This window comes from Hypanus sabinus, chromosome 16 (genome assembly GCF_030144855.1).
Source record: "Hypanus sabinus isolate sHypSab1 chromosome 16, sHypSab1.hap1, whole genome shotgun sequence".
NCBI classification, from domain to species: Eukaryota; Metazoa; Chordata; class Chondrichthyes; order Myliobatiformes; family Dasyatidae; genus Hypanus; species Hypanus sabinus.
This window is the reverse complement of record NC_082721.1, coordinates 696,185-722,133: the sequence shown is the minus strand read 5'-3', so window position 1 is coordinate 722,133 and position 25,949 is coordinate 696,185. Positions and strand designations below refer to the sequence as shown.

At 43.9% G+C, this 25,949-nt stretch overlaps 1 protein-coding gene across 1 annotated transcript in view; it reads right to left on the bottom strand.

The window, feature by feature from the left end:
• LOC132405765 (sodium/iodide cotransporter-like) overlaps positions 1-25,949 on the bottom strand; it is a 140,667-nt gene that overhangs the window by 46,530 nt on the left and 68,188 nt on the right. The window contains exons 9-11 of the mRNA XM_059990777.1: positions 20,491-20,603; positions 5,267-5,337; positions 2,623-2,709 (exon numbers count right to left, since the gene is read on the bottom strand). Coding sequence (XP_059846760.1) covers positions 2,623-2,709; positions 5,267-5,337; positions 20,491-20,603 — 271 coding nt within the window. The remainder of the gene's footprint in view (positions 1-2,622; positions 2,710-5,266; positions 5,338-20,490; positions 20,604-25,949) is intronic.

Genomic DNA, 25,949 nt, shown 5'->3' with positions numbered 1-25,949 from the left:
CCCTTGAATACTCCTGCCAGTTGGTTGGCATGTTTTCAGAGCCTTACCAGGTACTCCATTGGGACCTACTGACTTGTGAGAGTTCACTCTCTTTAAAGACAAACTAACATCGGCCTCTGAGACAGAGATCATAGGGTCATCAGCTGCAGCAGAGATCTTCACAGCTGTAGTTATACTCTCCCTTTCAAAATGGGCAGAGAAGGCATTGAGTTCATCTGGTAGTGAATCATCACTGCCATTCATGCTATTGGGTTTTGCCTTGTAGGAAGTAATGTCTTGCAAACCCTGCCAGAGTTGCTGTGCATCCGATGTCACTTCCAACCTCATTTGAAATTGTCTCTTCACCCTTGAACTAACCCTCCATAAATCATACTTGGTTTTCTGGTACAGACCTGAGTCGCCAGACTTGAATGCCACAGATATAGCCTTCAGCAGATGACGTACCTCCTGGTTCATCCATGGCTTTTGGTTTGGGAATGTACAGTAAGTCTTTGTAGGCACACATTCATTCATTATGGTTTTAATGAAGTTGGTAACAAATGCAGCATACTCATCCGGATTCGAAGATGAATCCCTGAATACAGTCCAGTCCATCAATTCAAAGCAGTCCTGTAGGTGTTCCTGTGCTTCCCTTGTCCATAACTTCTTGGTTCTTACTACTGGTGCTACAGTCTTCAGTCTCTGCCTATAGTTAGGGAGCAGAAGTACAGCAAGGTGATCAGACTTCCCAAAGTGAGTCTGATCACTCCGCAAACTCCCAATAGTTTGCAACAGTTGCAAACTCTAAAAATGTGTTCCTCTGAATCCCTCATACTGTTGGATGATCTGTAATATAGACCCATTAACATGGTCATTCATTTTTTAATTCCTCAGCTCCAGCCATAACGCCTCACTAGACGAGTTCTCCAGTCTGTCCTGACTGAGTTTTTCCCTGATGAGTAACATCATCCCTTCCTCCTGTTCTGTCACATCTAAAACAACGGAACCTTGGAATATTGAGCTGCCAGTCCTGCCCCCTCCTGCAACCAAGTCCCACTAATGGCTACAATATCATTATTCCATGTGTTGGTCCATGCCCTGTTCTCATCTGCCTTTCCTTCGATACTTCTTGCATTGAAATATACGCAGATCAGGACACGAGTCGCATCATGGTTAACCTTTTGGTTCCTAACTCTCTGAGGTCTTAAAAACATCTGTCTCCACAACCTCTCCACTATCTGTCTGGCACTCTGGTTCCCATTCCCCTGCAACTCTAGTTTAAACCTCTCTGTGCAGCATTAGCAAACTTTTGCGCTAGGATATTAGTCCCCTTCTAGTTCATGAACAAACCACCGCTTCTGTACAAGTCCCATCTTCCCTGGAAGAGAAACCAATGATCCAAAAATCTTACCCTTCTCCCCACCACACCACCTCCTTGGCCATGTATTAAACTGTATAATCTTCCTATGTCTGTCCTCATTAACAAGTGGCTTGGGTAGAATCCTGTGACCCTGCCCTTTAACTTATCACCTAGCTGCTGAACTCCCTTTCCAGAACCTTGTCACTCTTCCTACCTATGTCCTACATGGACAACAATCACTGGCTGCTCAACCTCCACTTAAGAATACTGAGGACTCGATCTGAGGTGACTCGATCAGAGGTGTCCCAGTCCATGACACCCTGGAAGTAACGTACCATCTGGGAATCTCGTTCTTGCCCAGAGTATCTTCTTTCTGTTCCCCTAAATAACAAATCCCCTATCACCACACTCACCTCTTCTTCCCCACTTCTCTTCTGAGTCACAGAGTCAGACCCAGTGCCATGTTTCAAGTCTTACGGTTTCCATGTTTTAGTAAAGATAGAGTGGGAGATTAAAGTTGTGTGGGGGGTGGGGAAGTATGTTGCAATATCAATATCAAAGCTATAGAGGGGACATAATGGCAGGCTCATTTACAGTCTTTAAGGGTAGCACTCAAAAATAAGAAATGTGCAATCATTCTGATGGGATTATACTCTCAACACCCCAATAGCCACTGGAACATTGAGGAACTTCTGGCTGCAGGCCTGTACTAGTGATGTTCTGCAGGGTCTTGTACTGGGATCTCAGTTGCCTGCATATTTGGATAGTGTAGATTACAAAAGATACAAGAAGACATAGATCAGTTGCATACAAGGGCAGAGATGTCAGATGGAGTTTAATTCAGCCAAATCTGAGGTGCTACACTGTAGGAGAGCAAATGTAAAGAGGCAGTAAAATATTAACCGTGTTGATGTGCAAAGAGATCAAGTGCATAGCTCCTTGAAAGTGGCTACATAGTTGATCGGGTGGTAAAGAAGGCATATGGTATACCTGCCTATATTAGTTGAGGCATCGAGTTCAAGAGTTGGAAAGTCATGTTGCAGCTTTACAAAACTTAGACCACATCTGGAGCATTGCATTCAATTCTAATCATCCCATTATGGAAAGGATGGGGAAGCATTGTACTGGGTGAAGAAGAGGTTCACCAAGATGTTACCTAGATTGGAGGACATACTTTATGTACTGTCTGTTTTATCCCTTCTGTATGCTTTTCTTTTTCTGCTTCTGCCTCCATTACCCATCCTGATGGCCCCCTCATCCCTTTTTTTCTCTTCTGTACTTACAGTGGTGTTAGTGGCAGGTAGAAATATTCCAAGGATGAATACCCCCAGCAAGGGATTACTGATCATGCTCATCACTGTGAAGGAACCCTAGAATGAAGGTGAAATATTTTACAGTTAATCTTATACAAAGACTAACCTGATAAAGTTGACTTTTGGCACTAGTGTAAAACGATATATATTTCTCATAGTATAGAGGAAACTGTTCAACCCATCAAGTCTATGCTAGCCCTCAGGGCATTCCCATTAATTACTGTGCTACTCCCTGTTAGTTGCCCATGACCTATACTCTCTCATATCTCCACCAACTCCCCACTATTCTCCAAACTACCTCATTCACTGGGACCAACTGACAGTGGCCAGGCAGCCTACTGGTCAGCATGTCTTTGGGATGTGGAGTAAGCATGGAGATGGTTGTGTTTGGGATGTACCAATATCACTGGAACTCTGAGATAGCAGTGCTTCTGTTGCACCACTGGACCACATAATTGTCTGGACTCTGTCCAAATCAGTCCCCTCCAAAATGGGCAGGGTGCTCCATCAGCAGTCCTGAGACTTAGCAGCCCAATGCCAGATACAATGGGGCATTACAGCAAAAGCAGGTCCTTCCCCATTTGCAGGGGGCATCATGGCTAAGCCAGTTCCTTCCTAACAGTGGGGGGCACCACAACTCAACTAGTCTTTTCCCAAAACTGAGGGGACATCACGACTAAATCAGGCCCTTCCACAATGGTGGGAGAATCACAACTAAACCAAGTCCTTCCCCAACTGTGGGGGCATGACAGCAAAACCAGGCCTTTCCCCAATGGTGAGGGCATGACAGCAAAACTAGGTTCTTCTCCAGTGGTGGGGGCATGACAGCAAAACCAGGGGTCCTTCCCCAATTGTTGGGGCATCACAGCTAATCCAGGTCTTTCTCTATTGGTTTGGGGCATAGCAGCAAAACTAGATCCTGTCACAACTAGCTAGGTCCTTCAACAACAGGGATGGAATCATCACTCCTAAACCAAGTCCTTCACCAGTGGTGGGGTGCATCACAGAAATACCGGAGTCTTCCCCAACAGTGAGGGGACCATAACTAAATCAGGCCCTGCCACAATGGTGGTGGGCATCAAAGCTAAACCAGCTCCTTTCTAATGGTGGGGCATCACAGCTAAACCAAACGCTTCCCCAATGGTGGAGGGCATCACAATTAAACCAGGTGCTTCCATAGTGGTGGTAGGGGGTGGCATCACAGCTAAATTCAGTCCTTCCCCAGTAGTGGGGGACATCACAACAAAATCAAGTCTTTCTCAAACAGTGGGAGGCATCACAAGTAAAAATGGTCTTTCCCCAATGGTGGTGGGCTTCAGAACTAAACCCTGTCCTTTGCCAATGGTGAAGTTCATCACAACTAAAACAGGTCTTTCCTCAATGGTGGGGCCATCACAAGTGAACAGGCAATTCTCCAACAGGGGGTGCACCACAGCTAAATCAAGTCCTTCCTCAACAGTGGGGGAGAGACCATCACAGCTAAACCAGGTTCTTCAGCAATGCTGGGAGGCACCGAAGCTAAATGAGTCCTCCACAACAGTTGGGGTCATCATAACTAAACTTGGTCCTTCCCCACTGCTGGGGGTTCACAACTAAACCATGTCCTTCCACAATGGTATGGGGCATCAAAGTTAAATCAATTCCTTCCACAAATGTTGGAGGCATTACAGCTAATCCAAGTCTTTCCCTAGTGGTGGGGAGCATAACAACCAAATGAGGTCCTTCCATATTTGTTGGGGATATCACAGTTAACCCCGGTCCTTCCACAATGGGGGGGGGGGCGTCACTTATTAACCAGGTCCTTCACTAATGGAGGGATGCATCATGGAAATATTGGAGCCTACCCAAATGATGAGGGGCATCACAGCTAAACCAGGTCCTTCCACAACAGGAGGGAGCATCACTCTTAAACCAGGTTCTTTCACAACAGGGGGGAATCATAGCTAACTAGGCCCTTCCATCATCCACACTAAACTTAGTCCTTTCCTCAGCCACACCTAGATTCCATGACCTCTCAAACAAGAAGTCTCTGGCTGGGTTCAGGAGTGTACACACCCACAACAGGAAGCAAGGGTAATCAATAACACCCTAACAGAGCATTATTTCAGCCCAGATCAAAGATTCACCCGAAGATCTTCCTGCATTTGTTGATGTTTCAGGAAAATTCAGTCGCAGTTCAGGATTTTGACCCAATACATCAACAATTACTTTTCCCACACAGGTGTGGTTTGACATATTGTCTCCTCCAGCAGATTATTTGCTGCCTGTTTGGAGGTCTGCAAAACTACATTTGGATCCAAAGGTCTGATGAATATATTACTGATCTTCATAGACCTGGCTATGAAATTACTCAATTAACTTGAAAACCCAGTCAGTTCCTCACAAGAAGCTTGCCATCCATATGGCTCTGGGTCTCAATGTACCTGTGGTCCCAAACCATCAGGAAGTAAATGTCAGCTAGAAGCAAGGACCATTGAGGCACTGGAGTGTGGTCTTGGGGAAATGGATCCATGACATGGCTGGAAAAACGGATAGATTGACCGGAGAGCTGTTCTATTATCTGCCCTAAATCTAAGCCCAGAGCCACCCCAACATGGAAATGTGGCCAACATACCTGTAGAACGCCCCCTTCAAGGAGAGAGGCTAGAGCAGCAAATGTGATGCAAGCCAAACCATATAACAAGGCTGTAAAGAAGCAGAAAGGATGATTTCAGCAGCCCTCCCAGGCCTTGGTAAAATAACTAGGAATGCCAGCTGCTGACTCACCTGACAGACATGAGCAAATCGACTAAAAGTCAGATTGAAGGAAAATATCAAAGGAGTGAACGGAGAAAAGATTCAGAGTGCACAGAAGGGAGGAAGGGAGGAGAGGCAGATGAAGGAGGGAAGAGGGGTGAGGGGAGGGAGACGTACACGAGGGGTGAGAACAGGGGATAGGGAAAAGAGTAGGGGAGGAAGGGAATGAGGAGTGAGGAGGGTAGGGAAGGAGGAGGGTAATGAGTGGAGAGGAAGGTAGAAGAAAAGTACATGTGGGGCAGAGGATGAGGGAGGAGGGAAATGAGGGGACAGAGGAAGTGATGAGAGGAGGGAGCAGAATGATGAAGGGAAGGAGGAAAGGATGAGGGAATGAGGAGAGGGGGAAGGTGATGAGGGAAAAGGAATGGTTGAGGGAAGAGAGGAGGATCAGGTGGAGGAGAGGAAGGTAGGAGGAGATATTACAGAGGGAGGAGGAGATATTACACAGGGAGGAGGGGATGATGGGAGGGAGGAGGGGATGAGCGGGCTTACCTCTCAGCTCCTAAACTCAATCCCACGGTTGATGAAGGCCAATGCACCATATGCCTTCATAACCAGAGAAACAACCTGCACAGCCTTCATCTGCACCCGGTGCGTCGAGCTTCAGCTCCTTAGGGACCGTGTTAGGGAACTGGAGATGCAGCTCGATGACCTTCATCAACTGTGGGATTGAGTTCGAGAGCTGAGAGGTAATGTTGCAGCTATATAGGACCCTGGTCAGACCCCACTTGTACTGTGCTCAATTCTGGTCGCCTCACTACAGGAAGGACATGGAAACCACAGAAAGGGTGCAGAGGAGAATTACAAAGCTGTTGCCTGGATTGAGGAGCATGCCTTATGAGAATAGGTTGAGTGAACATGGCCTTTTCTCCTGGGAGCGACGGAGGATGAGAGGTGACCTGATAGAGGTGTACAAGATAATGAGAGGCGTTGATCATGTGGATTGTCAGAACCTTTTTCCCAGGGCTGAAATAGCAAGCACGAGAGGGCATAGTTTTAAGGTGCTTGGAAGCAGGTACAGAGGAGATGTCAGGGGTAAGTTTTTATGTAGAGAGTGGTCAGTGCGTGGAATGGGCTGCCGGTGACAGTGGTGGAGGCGGAAATGATAGAGTCTTTTAAGATACTCCTGGATGGATACATGGAGCTTAGGAAAATAGAAGGCTATGGGTAAGCCTAGGTAGTTATAAGGTAAGGACATGTTCAGCACAGCATTGTGGGTTGAAGGTTCTGTACTGTGCTGTACGTTTTCTATGTTTTTATGTCACGTGGCACACCAGTAATCCTGGGTTTACTACCTTTAAGGTCCTGCTTCTCAACTTCCTCCCTAACTCCCTATAGTCTGATTTAGGACCTGTTTTTATGTCATTGGTACCAATATGTACCACGACCTCTGGCTGTTCTTCCCAATTCATGATATTGTGGACACAATCAGAAACATTCCGGACCCTGGCACTTGGGAGGCAAACTACCATCTGCATTTCTTTACTGCGTCCACAGTATCGCCTGTCTGACCCCCTAACTATCACTGCTGCCATCCTCTTCCTATCCCTACCTATCAGGAGGCTTTAAACTAATGTGGCAGGGGGATGGGAACAAGTGCAGAGAGACAGAGGGGTGTAAAATGAGGGTAGAAGCAAAATGTAGTAAGGTGAAAAGTAAAAGTGGCAGGCAGGCAAATCCAGGGCAAAAAGCAAAAAGAGCCACTTTTCAACATAATTGTATAAGGGCTAAGAGTGTTGTAAAAACAAGCCTGAAGGCTTTCTGTGTCAATGCGAGGAGCATTCATAACAAGGTGGATGAATTGAATGTGCAGATAGTTATTAATGAATATGATATAGTTGGGATCACAGAGACATGGCTCCAGGGTGACCAAGGATGGGAGCTCAACATCCAGGGATATTCAATATTCAGGAGGGATAGACAGGAAAGAAAAGGAGGTGGGGTAGCATTGCTGGTTAGAGAGGAGATTAACGCAATAGAAAGGAAGGACATTAGCATAGAGGAGGATGTGGAATCGATATGGGTAGAGCTGCATAACACTAAGGGGCAGAAAACGCTGGTGGGAGTTGTGTACAGGCCACCTAACAGTAGTAGTGAGGTTAGGGATGGCATTAAACAGGAAATTAGAAATGCGTGCAATAAAAGAACAGTAGTTATAATGGGTGACTTCAATCTACATATAGATTGGGTGAACCAAATTGGTAAGGGTGCTGAGGAAGAGGATTTCTTGGAATGTATGCGGGATGATTTTCTGAACCAACATATCGAGGAACCAACTAGAGAGCAGGCCATTCTAGATTGGGTATTGAGCAATGAGGAAGGGTTAGTTAACAATCTTGTCGTGCGAGGTCCTAAGATTGACCATAGTATGGTGGAATTCTTCATTAAGATGGAGAGTGACATAGTTAATTCAGAAACAAAGGTTCTGAACTTAAAGAAGGGTAACTTTGAAGGTATGAGACGTGAATTAGCTAAGATAGACTGGCAAATGATACTTAAAGAGTTGACGGTGGATATGCAATGGCAAGCATTTAAAGATCACATGGATGAACTACAACAATTGTTCATCCCAGTTTGGCAAAAGAATAAACCAGGGAAGGTAGTGCACCCGTGGCTGACAAGGGAAATTTGGGATAGTATCAAGTCCAAAGAAAAAACATATAAATTAGCAAAAAAAAAGCAGCACACCTGAGGACTGGGAGAAATTCAGAGACCAGCAGAGGAGGACAAAGGGCTTAATTAGGAAAGGGAAAAAAGATTATGAGAGAAAGCTGGCAGGGAACAAAAAAACTGACTGTAACAGCTTTTATAGATACGTGAAAAGAAAAAGATTGTTCAAGACAAATGTAGGTCCTTTACAGTCAGAAACAGGTGAATTGATCATAGGGAACAAAGACATGGCAGACCAATTGAATAACTACTTTGGTTCTGTCTTCGCTAAGGAGGATATAAATAATCTTCCAGAAGTAGTAAGGGACTGAGGGTCTAGTGAGATGGAGGAACTGAGGAAAATACATGTTAGTAGGGAAGTGATGTTAGGTAAATTGAAGGGATTAAAGACAGATAAATCCCCAGGGCCAGATGGTCTGCATCCCAGAGTGCTTAAGGAAGTAGCCCAAGAAATAGTGGATGCATTAGTGATAATTTTTCAAAACTCCTTAGATTCTGGAGTAGTTCCTGAGGATTGGAGGGTGGCTAATGTAACCCCACTTTTTAAAAAAGGAGGGAGAGAGAAACCGGGGAATTATAGACCAGTTAGTATGGCATCGGTGGTGGGGAAAATGCTAGAGTTGGTTATCAAAGATGTGATAACAGCACATTTGGAAAGAGGTGAAATCATCGGACAAAGTCAGCATGGATTTGTGAAAGGAAAATCATGTCTGACGAATCTTATAGAATTTTTTGAGGATGTAACTAGTAGAGTGGATAGGAGAGAGCCGATGGATGTGGTACATTTAGATTTTCAAAAGGCTATTGACAAGGTCCCACACAGGAGATTAGTGTGCAAACTTAAAGCACACGGTATTGGAGGTATGGTATTGATGTGGATAGAGAATTGGTTGGCAGACAGGAAGCAAAGAGTGGGAGTAAATGGGACCTTTTCAGAATGGCAGGCAGTGACTAGTGGGGTACTGCAAGGCTCAGTGCTGGGACCCCAGTTGTTTACAATATATATTAATGATTTAGACGAGGGAATTAAATGCAGAATCTCCAAGTTTGTGGATGACACGAAGCTGGGCAACGGTGTTAGCTGTGAGGAGGATGCTAAGAGGATGCAGGGTGACTTGGATAGGTTAGGTGAGTGGGCAAATTCATGGCAGATGCAATTTAATGTGGATAAATGTGAGGTCATCCACCTTGGTTGCAAGAACAGGAAAACAGATTATTATCTGAACGGTGGCCAATTAGGAAAAGGGGAGATGCAACAAGACCTGGGTGTCATTGTACACCAGTCATTGAAGGTGGGCATGCAGGTACAGCAGGCAGTGAAAAAGGCAAATGGTATGTTGACATTCATAGCAAAAGGATTTGAGTACAGGAGCAGGGAGGTTCTACTGCAGTTGTACAAGACCTTGGTGAGACCGCACCTAGAATATTGTGTGCAGTTTTGGTCCCCTAATCTGAGGAAAGACATTCTTGCTATAGAGGGAGTACAGAGAAGATTCACCAGACTGATTCCTGGGATGGCAGGACTTTCATATGAAGAAAGACTGGATCAACTAGGCTTATACTCACAGGAATTTAGAAGATTGAGAGGGGATCTTATTGAAACATATAAAATTCTAAAGGGATTGGACAGGCTAGATGCAGGAAGATTGTTTCCAATGTTGGGGAAGTCAAGAATGAGGGGTCACAGTTTAAGGATAAAGGGGAAGCCTTTTAGGACCGAGGTGAGGAAAAACTTCTTCACACAGAGAGTGGTGAATCTATGGAATTCTCTGCCACAGGAAACAGTTGAGGCCGGTTCATTGGCTATATTTAAGAGGAAGTTAGATATGGCCCTTGTGGCTAAAGGGATCAGGGGGTATGGAGAGAAAGCAGGTACAGGGTTCTGAGTTGGATGATCAGCCATGATCATACTGAATGGCGGTGCAGGCTCGAAGGGCCGAATGGCCTACTCCTGCACCTATTTTCTAAGTTTTTAAGTCCTTCTGCACAGCAGCATGCTGCAATATTTTACCATTTAAATAATAATCTGCTCTTTCATTTTTTTTCCAAAGTGGATGACCTTGCATTTACTAACATTGTACTTCATTTGCCATACCTTTGCTCACTCACTTAATCTATCTATATCTCTCTGCAGATTCTCCATATCTTCTGCACAATTTGTTTTTCCATTCAATTTAGTATCATGAACAAACTTCGATACACTACACTTGGTCCCCTCTTCCAGATCGTTAATGTATATCGTGAATAGTTGCGGGCCCAGCATTGGCCACTGCAGCACACTGCTCACCACTGATTGCCAACCAGAGTAACACCTGTGTATCCCAACTCTCTGCTTTCTATTAGTTAACCAATCCTCTATCCATGCTAATACATCTCCCCTACCTCTATGCATCCTTATCTTATGGATAAGTCTTTTATGCAACACCTTATCAAATGCCTTCTGGAATTCCAAGTAAATAACATCCATCTATTTCCCTCTATCCACTGTGCTATTTATATCCTCAAAGAACTCCAGCAAGTTTGTCAAAAGGGACCTGCCTTTGCTGAATCCATGCTGTTGGATCCATTTCTTTCCAGATGCCTCGCTATTTCTTCCTTCATGATAGCTTCCAGCATTTTCCCAACAACAGACGTCAAACTAACTGGCCTATAGTTACCTGCCTTTTGCCTACATCCTTTTTTGAACAGTGGTGTGACATTCACTGTCTTCCAATCCACAGGGACCTGCCCAGAGTCCAAAGAATTTTGGTAAATCATCACCAAAGCCTCTACTATAACTTCTGCCATTTCTTTCAGTAACCTAGTATGCATTCCATCAGGACCAGGGGACTTATCTATCTTCAGACCCACAAGTTAGCTCAGCACTACCACTTTAGTGATAGCTATTGTATCGAGGTCCTCACCTCCCATTGTATCCATAACATCTCTCTTTGGCAGGTAAGATGTGTCCTCAACTGTGAAGACTGTCACAAGATAGTCATTCAAAGCCTTGACCAATTCCTCATTATCCAATATCAATTTCCCCTTCTCCAAGAGAACTACATTCATTTCAGCCACCCTTTTCCACTTTATATAATTATAAAAACTTTTACTATCTGTTTTTATCTTTTGTGCTAGTTTATTTTCATAATCTAGCTTCCCCATTTTTATTGCTTGCTGAGTGGTACTTTGTTGCTTTTTCAAGTTTTACCAATCTTCCAGTTTTCCACTTCTCTTGGCAACTTTGTATGGATGAGCTTCTTCTATTTCCTTAGTTATCCAAGGCTGGTTCTCCCCACCCTTACCATCCTTGTTTTTACCTGGAACAGACTTTTTTTGAACACCATGAAAAATATCTTTGAAAGTCTTCCACTGTTCCTCAACTGTCCCACCATATAGTCTGTGTTCCCAGTCTACACTAGCCAAATCCTTCCTTATCCCATTGCAGTCTCCATTGTTTAGGCATAATACACCAGTTTTATGAGAAATTCATTTGTATGAGAAATTCAATCATACATCATTCAATCATACTGTGATCACTCTTTCCAAGAGGATCCCTAACTACAAGATCACTAATTTTACCTGTCTCATTACACAGGACCAGATCTAAGATAGTATGTTCAGGAACATGCTGTTCATGAAAACCATCACAGATGCATTCTATGAAGTCCTCCTTAAGACTGCCTTGACCATCTTGATTCACCCAATATTATGTGCAAGTTAAAGTCCCCCACGATAATTGCTGTTCCATTCTTACATGCCTCAAGTATTTCTCTCTTTACAGTCTGTGCCACTGTAATGTTATTATTCAGTGACTGATAGACAACTCCCACCAGTGATTTTTTTTCTCTTAACTAGTCTTAATTTCTACTCAGATGCATTCAACATTCTGCTCCTTAGATCTTATATCGTCTCTCACTATCACTCTGATATCCTTAATTAAGAGCTATCCCACCTCCCTTACCTTCCTACCGATCCTTCTGTATTACCTGATATCCTTGGAAATTTAATTCCCAATCCTCTCCACCCTGCAACTACATCTCTGTAATGGCCACTAAATCATACCCCTTGGTACTGATTTGAGCCAGATTCACTGACCTTGTTTCCAATACCATGAGCATTCAAATAAAGTGCCCTTACACTCATTGTGTTCTTAAAATCTTGTAATATTTTACTCTTTTACACTTGACTTTTCTTCACTCCGCTCTTATTTTTCTCTTTTCTTTCTTTTATTTTTTCTTTATCTTTATCCATACTTTTCTTTTTTACTTTATCCATACTTCTCCAATATGTTGAACCCACCTCCCCACTATTTAGCTTAATGCCCTGTCCACAGCCCTACTTATGCAATTCACTAGGATCCAGGTCCCATGATGGTTCAGGTAGAGCCTGTCCCATTGGTACAGCCCCTTCCTTCACCAATGAAGAAGAAGAAGAAAGCCCTTAATTCTGAGTGGAGCCATCGAGACGCCATTGTGACAGTATTTTTTTAGCAGGCTTTTTTGTTTTTACGAGGCAGAGTTGCTAGCTCGACGCTCAACCCAGCATGGACGGAAATCGTGCAGGGGAGCCGGCTGGATTCGAACTTGGGAGCCTTCACTCTGAAGTCTGGTGCTGATGCCACTACGCCACCAGCCGGCGGTCCTTCACCAACACTGCTGCCAATTTCCCATGGATTCAAACTCATTTCTCCCACACCAATCCTTGAGCCATGCAGTAACTCTCTAATCTTCTTGACCCTGTGCCTATTTGCATGTGGGCCAGGTAGTAATCCAGAAATTGCCACCTTTTTGATACTGCTTTTTAATTTAGTTCCTAGTTGCTCAAATTCCCTCAGAAGAACCTCTTTCCTCATTCCACCCACGTCGTTGGTACCCACATGGACCGTGAAACTGGATCCTTCCCCTCCCACTGCAAATTCCTCTGCAGGTCAGATAAGATGACCTGAACCTGGACACCAGGCAGGCAACACAGCCTTCAGGAAGCTCTATCCTCATGACAGAGAATTCTGTCTGTTCCCCTGACTATACCATCCCCAATTACCACTACATTTCTCTTCTCTCCCCCCTCTTGAATGTCTCCCTGAACTACAGTGCCACAGTTAGGTTGCTCATCCTTCCTACAGTCCCCACTCTCATCCACACAGGGAGCAAGGATCTGGCCTGTTGGACAATCTCAAGGTCTGAGGCTCCTCCAGCACTGTCTCTTGGATTTCACTACTCGCCTTACTCACAGTCACAGCCTCTTGTCCCAGACCACAGACTGAATTTGTGGCAGCTAATCTAATTGGTGTGACCACCTCCTGAAACAGAGAATCCAGATAACTCTCCCACTCCCTGATGTGCTGCAGTGTTTGAAACTCAGGTTCCAGATTATCAACTTTGAGCCTGAGTTCCTCAAGCAGCCAACGCTTGCTACAGATGTGCTCACCAGGATCCACAATGGGGTCCACCAGCTCCCACATCATACATCACATCATCTGATCCTGCATCAACCCCTTATTTAATTAGCTGTAATTTAGTGACTTTTTACTCAACCACTAGAACTATTTCTTCAGCAGTTTGAACGGGGCACGACCGTGCAAGTGCGTGGATGACAGCCAGTGAGAACAGCGAGAACAGTTTAAAAAGAAGATAGATTTATACAGTGGGCATCAGAGTAGCTGGCAACAGAGTAGAGGGAGACAGAATAGGAAAGCTTTGGCTTAACGGGGCTTCAGCGATAAAAGGTCAAGGCGAGGTAGGTTATCTGTGTAGAATACAGACAGAAAGTATGCGTTTGAGGTTGGTTTTCTGTGCTCGGTGTCAGATGTGGGAGGTCCTGGAGACTCCCAGCCTCCCGGAAGGCCACATCTGCGCCAGGTGCATCAAGCTGCAGCTCCTTAGGAACTGCGTTAGGGAACTGGAGATGCAGCTCGATGACCTTCGTCTGGTCAGGAAGAGTGAAGAGGTAATAGAGAGGAGCTATAGGCAGGTAGTCACTCCAGGGTCTGGGGAGACAGAAAGTGGGTAACAGTGAGAAGAGGAAAGGGCAAGAGGCAGATGCTAGAGAGTACTCCAATGGATGTACCCCTTAACAGTAAGTACTCCTGTTGGGGGAGACAGCCTACCTGGGGAAAGCAACAGTGGTCATGCCATTGGCACAGAGCCTGACCCTGTGGCTCAGAAGGGTAAACATAGAAACATAGAAAATAGGTGCAGGAGTAGACCATTCGGCCCTTCGAGCCTGCACCGCCATTCAGTATGATCATGGCTGATCATCCAACTCAGAACCCTGTACCTGCTTTCTCTCCATATCCCCAATCCCTTTAGCCACAAGGGCCATATCTAACTTCCTCTTAAATATAGCCAATGAACTGGCCTCAACTGTTTCCTGTGGCAGAGAATTCCACAGATTCACCACTCTCTGTGTGAAGAAGTTTTTCCTCATCTCAGTCCTAAAAGGCCTTTATCCTTAAACTGTGACCCCTCGTTCTGGACTTCCCCAACATCAGAAACAATCTTCCTGCATCTAGCCTGTCCAATCCCTTTAGAATTTTATACGTTTCAATAAGATCCCCCCTCAATCTTCTAAATTCCAGTGAGTATAAGCCTAGTCGATCCAGTCTTTCTTCATATGAAAGTCCTGCCATCCCAGGAATCAATCTGGTGAACTTTCTCTGTACTCCCTCTATGGCAGGAATGTCTTTCCTCAGATTAGGGGAACAAAACAGCACACAATATTCTAGGTGCGGTCTCACCAAGGCCTTGTACAACTGCAGTAGAACCTCCCTGCTCCTGTACTCAAATCCTTTTGCTATGAATGCCAAATCCTTTTGCTATAAAAGCCAAAGGATTCATAGGACTCCTAAAGAACTTGGAAGTGCTTGTGCATGAATCACAAAAGGTTGGTTTTCATGTGCAGCAGGCCTATCAAGAAGGCAAATGGAATGTTGGCCTTCATTGCTAAAGGGATTGAATTTAACAGCATGGAGGTTATGCTGCAACTGTACAGGGTACTAGTGAGGCTGCACCTGGAGATCTGCATGCAGTTCTGGTCTTCTTACTTGGAGAAGGACATACTGGCTTTGGAGGCAGTGCAGAGGAGGTTCACCAGATTGATTCCAGAGATGAGGGGGTTAGACTATGTGGAGAGTTTGAGTCCCTGAGACTGTACTTGCTGGAATTCAGAAGTATGAGAGTTCTTATAGAAACATATAAAATTATGAAAGGGATAGATGAAATATGAGCAGGAAAGTTGTTTCCACTGATAGGTGAGACTAGAACTAGGGAACATAGCCTCAAGATTCAGGGGAGTAGCTTTAGAATGAAGATGAGGAGGAATTACTTTACCCAAAGAGTGGTGAATCTGTAGAATGCTCTGCCCAGTGAAGCAGTGGAGGCTACCTCAGTAAATATACTTAAGACACGATTAGATAGATTTTTGCATAGTAGGGGAATTAAAGGTTATGAGGAAAAGGCAGGTAGATGAAGATGAGTCCATTGCCAGATGAGCCATGATCATATTGAATGGCAGAGAAGGTTCGATGGGCCAGATGGCCTACTCCTGCTCCTATTTCTTAAGTTCTTAAGTTTACTCTTTTCCATAGATCAGCCTGACCTGCTGAGTTCCTCCAGTATTTAGTGTGTGTGTTGCTTTGATTTCCAGCATCTGCAGATTTTCTCTTATTTGGAAATGAATGTGTTGACTATTTTCTAAATAGCGAGTAAATACGAAAATTTGAGGTTCAAAGGGACTTGGGAGATCATTGTGTAGGATTCCCTAAAGGTTATTTGCAGATTGAATCTGTGATGAGGAAGGCAAATGCAATGTTAGCATTCATTTCAAGAGGACTAAAATATAAAAGCAAGGATGTAATGGTGAGATTTTATAAAACACTGGTGAGGCCTCATTTGGAGTATTGTGAGCAGTTTTGGGCCCCATATCTTAGAAAGGGTGTGCTGAAACAGGAGAAGGTTCAAAGGAGGTTCACAAAAATGATTCCTGGTTTGAACTGCTTGTGATATGAAGAATGTTTGATGGCTTTGAACCTGTATTCATTGGAATTCAGAAGAATGAGGGGTTACCTCATTGAAACTTATTGAATATTGAAAAGTCTTGATAAAGTGGATATGTAAATGATGTTTTCTATGTTGGGAGTGTGTAAGACCAGAGGTCACTGCCTCAGAACAGAGGGGCATCCTATTAGAACTGAGATGAGGAGGTCTTTCTTTAGCCAGAGAGTGGTGAATTTGTGGAATTCATTGTCTGTGGTGAACTACATATACCTGCCTGGACACACCCCCTGCTGACTGCTCCTGTGGCTCCTCCCACAGACCCCTGTATAAAGGCGATCAAGGCCTGAGCCCGGCCTCTCAGTCTCCAGGATGTAGTATGGTGGTCACTCACTGCTTGTTCCTTCTTCCAGTCAATAAAAGCCGATATCTCTATTGATGGTGCATCATTGTCACAAGGGGATGTGGAGGTCAAGTCTTTCTGTATGTTTAAGGGCAATGTCGACTGATCCTTGATTAGTCAGGGCATGAAGATTGGGGGAGGGAAGGCAGGAGATTAGGGCTGAGGGAAAAATAGATCAGTCATGATGAAATGTTGAAGCAGACTTGATTGATCAAATGGCCTAATTCTGCTCCTATATCTTATGGTCTTATGCCCTTATGAGGGAGGGAGCAGTTAATGACTTGAGGACATAAGGGGTGGGAGAAATGAATGAGGGGAGTGAGGAGGTGCTGTGGGAGGGAGGAGGTTATGAGGGAGGCAGGAAAGAAAGGGGAGGAAGGTATGAGGGGAGCAGGGAGGGGCTGAGGGGAGAAGATATTGGACAAGGGAATGGTGGACAGGAGGGGATGAGGGAAGATTGAAAGAGATGAGGGAAGGGACGAAGAAATAAGAAGAGGGAGGGAGAGGACAGGAGGGGCTAGCAGAGGGAATGAGGGAGGATGGGTGGTGGAGAGGATGAAGAGAAGGATAGGATGATTGGGGAGTAGGGGAGGAGGGTAGAGGGGAGGGAGGAGAGTAATGGAGTGAGGAGGGGATGTGGGACAGAGAAGTATTTGAGAGAGAGAGAGGAGGGAGATGAGGATGAGGGCAAGAGGGGATGAGGGGAGAGGAGGGAATGTTGGGAGGGAAGAGGGGATGAAGGAAAGAAGCAGGAGATGAGGAAGGGAGGAGGGGATAAGGGAAGGAGAAATGGCTGATGAGAAGGGAGGAGGGGATGAAGAGGATAGGATGAAGGATGGAGGAGAGAGATGAGGGGAGGGAGCAGGATTATGGGAAGGAGGATGGTGATGAGGGAATGAGATTGGAGATGAAGTATAGAGGAGGGGATGGGGATGAAGGAGGTGAAGGCAGTAGGGAGAAATGTACAAGACAGTGAGAAGAGATGAGGCACAGTGGAGAAATGAAGGGAGACAGGAGGGAGATAAGTGTGGTAAGGAGGAGGGATGAGCGGGGAGGAAGGGATGACGGGAAGTAGAAGGAGATGAGGTGGAAAGGATAGGTGGATGGGAGGAAGATGAGGGGGAGGGAGGAGGGGGGTGGAAAGGAAAGGAAAGGAGGGGGGATGAGGGGAGTGGGAAGGCTTGATGGAAGGAAGAGGGAAGTGAGGGGGACATTGGAAGACTTGAAGGGAGAGAGGAGATAATGTGGGGATTGAGGGGAGAAAGGAAGTAAATGAGGGAAAGAGAAAGGTTGATAAGAGAGAGGAAACATAGCAACGTAGAAAACTTACAGCACAATACAGGCCGTTTGGCCTACAAAACTGTGCCAAACATGTCCTTAGCTTAGAACTATCTAGGCTTACCCATAGCCTTCTATTTTTCTAATCTCCATTTACCTATCCAGGAGTCTCTTAAAAGACCCTATCATTTCCACCTCCACCACCACCACCAGCAGCCCATTCCACGCACTCACCACCTATGTTCCCTCTAAGCTGTGAGCGTGTGCGCACACACATACGTTTTTCAATCAGCGCATAAAGGAAATTAATGTGCGCACAAAAGGTTAGTTACCTAAAATAATATAGTAATTAATAATTATACTCATTGAAAATAATCTTTTAGCTAAATGTTTCTGTTAACTAGTTAGTCAGTTTTTCAAATACCACAAAGCATGTCACTAATTTATGTCAATTCACCTTTCCTGTTCCAGTTTGTACAGCTGCATCATGGCGGCAGCCATCTTTGGTGGACAGCGTTCATATCGTAAAGTTTACAAAGATCTGTTTCAAATCCTGTAGATTGCTTACTAAGTTTTTGTTGAAAAAAAATATTGATTCTCAATGTCAAGAAATTGCAGAGACCTTTGAAAATGAAGCTGTTGCTTTCAGACCACTTAATGAGGTCAGATGGTTATCTAGACACTTTGCATTGCAAGCAATAATAAAAAAAATTATGAGGCACTGATCACATGCTTTGAAGAAGATCAGTCAAATGACCTTGTGGCTAAATACTGTCATAAGAAATTGATAAACATCACATAGAAAGTAGCTTTACAGGTTTTAAGTGATGTCTTTGATGAACTGGCTGCACTGTGCAAGGTTCTGCAAAAGAGTGGCCTGACACCGATTGATTCACTTCATTTTGCGTGAGGCAAAATTAACAAGATAAGAAAGCAGCATCTGGGATTCTGCTATTAAAAGCTATCAATTGGATGGAAGTTCTATTAGTCTAGATAGAATTTACAAAGAATAGGTAAATGCCAAAGACAGGAGAGAGAAAAAATAATGGAGTGACTTAAATATGCATGTTATTTTGTTGTTATTCTGTGCAGTTTTATGTCAAATATTTTGTAAACCTACATAAACAGTGCCACGTGTGCATTCAGTGTGCACGTACTTTTGTCACAGGAAAGAAATTTGCACAACATAAGGTTTTTGCGCACACTGACTACTAAAAATTAGAGAGAACATTGCTCACCACCCTCTGCGTAAAAAGACTTACCCCTGACGTCTCCTCTGTACCTACTTCCAAACACCTTAAAACTATGCCCTCTCGTACTATCCATTTCAGCCCTGGGAAAAAGCCTCTGACTATCCACATGATCAATGCCTCTCATCATTTTATACACCTCACTCAGGTCACCTCTCAACCTCTGTTGCTCCGAGGAGAAAAGGCCAAGTTCACTCAACCTATCCTCATAAGGCATGCTCCCCAATCCTGGCAACATCCTTGTAAACTGACTCCTGATGAAGGGTTTCAGCCCGAAATGTCATCACTACCTCCTTCCATAGATGCTGTCTGGCCTGCTGAGTTCTGCCAGCATTTTGTGTTTTTATTTGCACCCTTTCTATAGCTTTCACATTCTTCCTGTAGTGAGGCAACCAGAATTGAGCACAGTACTCCAAGTGGGGTCTGACCTGGGCCCTATATAGCTGCGACATCACCTCTCAGCTCTTAAACTCAATCCCACGGTTGATGAAGGCCAATGCACAGTATGCCTTCATAACCTCAGAGTCAGCCTGTGTAGCAGCTTTGAGTGTCCTATGGACTTGGAGCCCAAGATCCCTCTGACCCTCCACACTGCCAAGAGTCCTACCATTAATGCTGTATTCTACCATCATATTTGACCTACCAAAATGAACCACCTCACACTAATCTGGGTTGAACTCCATCTGTCACATCTCAGCCCAGTTTTGTATGCTTTCAATGTCCCGCTGTAACTTCTGACAGCCCTCCACACTATCCACAATACCTCCAACCTTTGTGTCATCAGCAAATTTACTAACCCACCCCTCCACTTTCTCATCCAGGTCATTTATAAAAATCACGAAGAGTAGGGGTCCCAAAATAGATCCCTGAGGCACACCACCAGTCATCGACCTCCATGAAGAATATGACCCCTCTACAACCACTCTTTGCCTTCTGTGGGCAAGCCACTTCTGGATCCACAAAGCAATGTCCCCTTGGATCCCATGTCTCCTTACTTTCTCAATAAGCCTTGCATGGGGTACCTTATCAAATGCCTTGCTGAAATCCATATACACTACATCTACTGCTCTACCTTCTTCAATGTGTTTAGTCACATCCTCAAAAAGGAGAGGAGAGAGGAGAGAAGTGAGAGAGGAGAGAAGTGAGGGAGGGAGAAGGTGATGATGGGTGGAAGAGGAGATGATGGGAGAGAGGAGGGGATGAGGTGAGGGTGGGATAAAAGGGGAGGAGGAGACTGAGGGAAGGAGATGAGGGGATGGATTGAGGGGAGAGGAGGGAAGGGAGAGATAGGAGGGGAAGAGGTGTGAGGGAGCAGAGGGAGGAAGGAGTTTGTGAGGAACTGATCCTGACATCTCTGACAGTGATCTGTTGCTCCTCCATCAAAGGCAGAGGTCAGCTGAGTGACCAGAAGTGGAAGCTCACTCTTGGTGTGTGGTGCAAAGAAAGCACAGTTGGTGTGGATACTTACAGAGTCCCTTTGATATCAGATCCAATGTCCTATTGGACAATCTATTCATCCTGGGTTTGATGATGTCCTCCAAAGTGACAGCTGCCATGGCATTAATACTTGTTGAAACAGTGCTGTAAAATAAACAACACTTTAATTTCTAGTTCTCTTATAGTGTGTCAGCAATTGAAAAAGAGACCTGGTGGAAGGACACTAAAACATTAGATCAAGGTGTGGGGGGTGTTCCCTTGGGTTTTCTGGAATCCTGGCTGATCTATCACAATATGTTTTCCTGATTATGTATTTTAGCTGTATACTGAATCACAAAGACTGAGCCATAATCTCCACTGGGAGAACATTCTCAAAGTGACTGAAGAAACTTTTCTTCTTCTTAGACCTATCTTGTGTTTGAAAGTTGTGCCGCTTGATACTACACTTTCCAGAAAGGGACAACTCTTCCTTGCCAAATATTTTTAGAATTCTGTAAATTTTGATGAGTCTCCTCTTAGTCTTCACATCTCTGAAGAACAGGGCATTGGTTGAGAGAAGGCGTTTGTCCATTTAAGACAGAGAGGAGGTGAACATTTTTCTTTTAAAACATCCTAATTCAGAGGATCTTTCTCTCAGAGGGTGTCTGAATATTTTTTAAGGAGGAATATGGGAGGGGGAGAAAAGTTGAGGTGCACAAGTTTCAGATCAGCCATTCAGTGGTGGAGAGGCTGGTCGAGTGGTCCACCCCTACTCCAAAACCTTGTGTTCAGGTGAAAGAATTAAAGAAATAGATTAACAAATTAAAGGTTAGAAGTGTAGCAGGGCAGGACACTGAAAGAAGTTAACTTTAGAAAATAAATTACAGCAGAGAAATGAACAGAATTAATTTGTTCATCATAGAATTAACAATACCTGACAACCGCCAAGTATTGAATTAGAGGAAGCTATAGAGATAATGTTATCTTCTAAACTTCAATGGATTTTATCATGACTCCTACAGATTTGATAAGAATAAATGTTACAGTTGTCCACAACATCACAGAGCAAGAGAGAAAAAGGGAATTAAAACCAGTTGACATCACATCAGTAGTAGGGAAGAAGCTGTAATCAATTATTAAACAAATAAAAGAAGGAGGTCCCGAAGAAATAATTTAGGCAGTGAATCTATATCAGCATCTGGGTGATAATGTGGTTAACTGGATCAGCAAATCTGTGGATGACACCAAGATTTGGGATGTAGTGGACAGTGAAAAAGGCAATCGTGGCTTGTAGCAGGATCTGGACCAGCAGGTCATTGAGTTTAATGCAAACACATATGAGATGCTGCACTTTGGTAGGACCAACCAGAGTAGGTCATACACAGTGAACAGTAGGGCACTGAGTACAATTTAGAACAAAGGGATTTGGGAATACAGGTGTATAATTTGTTGAAAGTGGTGTCACAGGTAAGAAACCTTTTGACACATTGACCTTCATAAGTCAAAGTATTGAGTACACAAAATGGGACATTAGGTTGAAGTTGTATAAAATATTGGGGAGCCTAATTTGGAGTATTGTGTGCAGTTTTGGTCACCTATCTACAGGAAAGATGTAAACAACGTTCAAAGAATGCAGAGAAAATTTACAAGGATATTGCCGGGTCTGGAGGACCTGAGTTATAAGGAAGAATTGAATGGTTAGGAGTTTATTCCTTGGAACGTAGAAGATTGAGGAGATTTGATAGAGGTTACACAATTATGAGGGGTGTAGATGGGGTAAGTGCAAGCAGGCTCTTTCATCTGAGGATGGGTGGGACGACAACCAGAGGTCATGGGTTATGAGTGAAAGTTGAACATTTTAAGGGAACATGTGAGGAAACTTCTTCGCTCAGAGGGTTATAAGAGTTTGGAACAAGCTGCCAGTAATGCATGCAAACATGATTTCAAAGTTTATGAGAAGTTCGGATAGTTACATGGATGGCTATGGTCTTGGTCTAGGTTGATGGGAGTAGGCAGTTTGTATGTTTTGGCACAGACTAGATGGGTCAAAGGGCCTGTTTCTGCACTGTACTTTTCTATGACTCTATATCTGCATTAACGAACAGGTGTACGGGTGTACCTAAGAAACAGGCCACTGAGTAAACTGGTTGTGTCTGAAAGAGCTGTGACTTAAAGCACCACAGATCACAATCAGCCTGACAGGGTGGCATGGGAGTTAGCATTGCTGGGGGAGGGGTTGAGGAGCTTTGTTTCAACTAGCACAGATTTAAAGGGCCAAATAGCCTTTGTTTCTATTTCACAAATTTTCTATGATTCTTTAATTTCCACGATTGTGAGAGACTGAAGGTATGGGTTGGAGAATGGAATGAGCTCATGTTTGAGAGTTTAAGTGAAGGACCAGCAGAGAAATATGCCTTCAGACTAGAGGTGTACGTTGAGATCCAGACTGCTTGCCAAGTGGCTGTGAAACTTTACACAGGACAACGAGGAATTCTGTCCAGGAATCATCCCTCAAGTCTGACAACAAATTACTAACTGGATTAGCCCAAAGCATCATATGAATGACATATAACAACACTTCTCCCTCCAGATGATCTCTTCAGTAGCCTTGATGTGTGCTAAGTAAATGGACTGTACCCTTTTTGACCACAAGGATTCCATAGTACATGAATTAATTTTGAAATCAGTCACTCTTCCAAATGAACAAAGCGACTTCCACAAATGGAAGTGAGATGGATGACTAGTTAATGTTACTGTGGTCGGCAGCATAGGGTAAAGAAGAGATGGTTAGTACATTTTTGGAAAACAGTACTCATTAGTAAAATCTCATCACCAGTTAGTCAGAGATTAAAGGGGATAACTTCATTCAGTTCTACTCTCTCAACACTGAACTGTTCACACAACCTGAGGATTCACTTTCAAGGATTCTTTATCTCATGTTCTTGATATTTATTGCTTATTTATTTATTATTATTGTTGTATTAATTTATTTTTCTCAGCTCATGCTGATAAAACCCGAGGTAATGGCAAGGCCAAATAAGCTCATTAGTCAATTGCGAGGATCATGCAGATTATTCTAGTGGTGTTTACTATAGTGACTTTCTGAGGCATTCCCTGTATCCTATCATATCAGTCTCAAGTTCCATTACTTGGTAATCTACATGCAATATGAATGTGTCTTCTTCTCCTTCTTCTTTTTCTTCTTTGTTTTTCATTGATTCTGTTGTGTCTCTTGTACTATTGTGAGTGCCTGCAAGAATATTCTACAAGTATGTGAAGAGCAAGAGGATAAGATGTAAGAGAATAGGACCAATCACATGTGACGGTGGAAAAGAGTGTATGGAACCAGAAGAGATAGCAGAGATACTTAATGAATACTTTGCTTCAGTTTTCACTGGGGAAAAGAATCTTGATGATTGTAGGGATGACTTACAGTGGCATAGGTTAACTCTGTCACCTCCAGAATCAACCTGGCAAACTTTCTCTGCGCTGTCACTGAAGCCTGTGTATCATTCCTCAAGTAAGGAGAGCAGAGCTGCACAAAGTACTCCAGGCATGGCCTATCAGTACCCTGTACAGTTGCATCATAACCTCCCTGCTCTTAAGGTCAATCCCTCTAGCAATGAAGGACAACATTGCATTTGTTTTGTTGATAACCTGTTATACCTGTTTTTGTGATTCATGTACAACCACTCCCAAGTCCATTTGCACACCAGCAAACTGCAATCTTTCACCATTTAAGTAACAATCTAATCATCCACTTTCCCTCCGGAGTTGATGATACCACATTTGGGGTGACACAGCAGCACTTCCTCACACATTCCAAGTATGTGCTGTCATCTTGGACAAGAGGATGCTGTCCAAGTTGCATGCCATCTTGGACAATGACTCCCATCCACTCCATAATGTACTGGTTAGGCACAGGAGTACATTCAGCCAGAGACTCATTCCACCAAGATGTAACATTGAGCATCATAGGAAGTCATTCCTACCTGTGGTCATCAAACTGTACAATTCCTCCCTCAGAGTGTTAGGCACCCTGAGCCAATAGGCTGGTCCTGGACTTATTTCCACTTGGCATGATTAACTTATTATTATTTAATTATTTATGGTTTTATATTGCTATATTTCTTCACTATTCTTGGTCGGTGCGGCTGTAACAAAACCCAATTTCCTTCGGGATCAATAAAGTACGTCTGTCTGTCTGTCTGTCAGAGGGTCCCTTGGTTCATTGGTTACATGTATGTAATTAGCCGGTGCAGGCTCATTGGACCTGAAGGGCCTGTTACTGTGTTGTATCTCTAAATAGATAAGTAAACACCATCATGGTACTTCACCTGACAGACTCTTGTGCACACACTTAACCTTTCTATATCTCTCTGCAGACTCTCCCCAACTACTGCACCCATCATTAGGGTCCCTCACTATTGAAGGCAGCATCCGTCATTAAAGACCATTGATGGCAGCACCCATTTTTAGGGAGCCTCACTACTCCGGACAAGTCCTCCTCTTGTTATTCTATCAGGGAGGGGGTACAGGAGCCTGAAGAGCCACACTCAATGATGAAGGAACAGCCTCTCCCTCTTTGCCAAAAGATTTCTGAATAGTCCATGGACCCATTAACATTAGCTTGTTATTTGTCTTTGCACTGTTCATTCTTTTTGTAAATTATAGTGTATTTTATGTCTCTCTACTGCTGCCACAAAACAACAAATTTTACAACATATGTCAGTGATAATAAACAGGCTTCTGATTTTGAAATATATGGAATATAATCAGTCAGTTACTCTTGGGTGATTGGCATGAGATAGTCCACAAACTCTCCAGTCTATCTGGCTTTGCCATGCTAGTGTGTTCATGGTCTGTAGCATGTGCTCAGACTCTGGATATGACATTAATGAGTTGTTTGGTTAGCAAGTGGGACCTGGGCATCCCTGACAAGGGCAGCTTTTGTTGCTAATCCATACTTACTCTTGAGAACAAGGTGTCATATGCCTTCTGTGAACAGTGATCCTTCTGCTGCTGAAGGTGGTCTTGCAGTCCTGTTGGGAGGCAGTTCCTGTGTAGGATCCAGTGAAGGTGAAGGAACAGTGGAGTATTTCTACGTGATGTTGTGGGATTTGAATATAGAACGCTAAAGCACAGTGCAGACCATTTGTTCCATGATCTTGTGGTGACCTTTTAACTCACTCAAAATGCTTCCCTCCTACAAAACCCTCCATTTTCTATCATCCACGTGCGTAAGAGTTTGTGCCATAAAGGACATATTTTTAAGCTGATCTGAGGGGAGTATATGGAAGGGGCTGGTGTCAGAGGAAGGATTTTTACACAGAGAGGGGTGGGGGTATTGAAAGCATTGCTGGGAGTGGTAGTAGAGGCAGATGCATTAGGGACATTTAAGTGATTATTGTACTGTAGTCTGCTATAATGCCTGTGTTCTATGTTCTAAAAACTCACTCAAAGTTAGGAGACATGATTGCCAATGCTACAGCCCTTCATGACTGTGCCTAA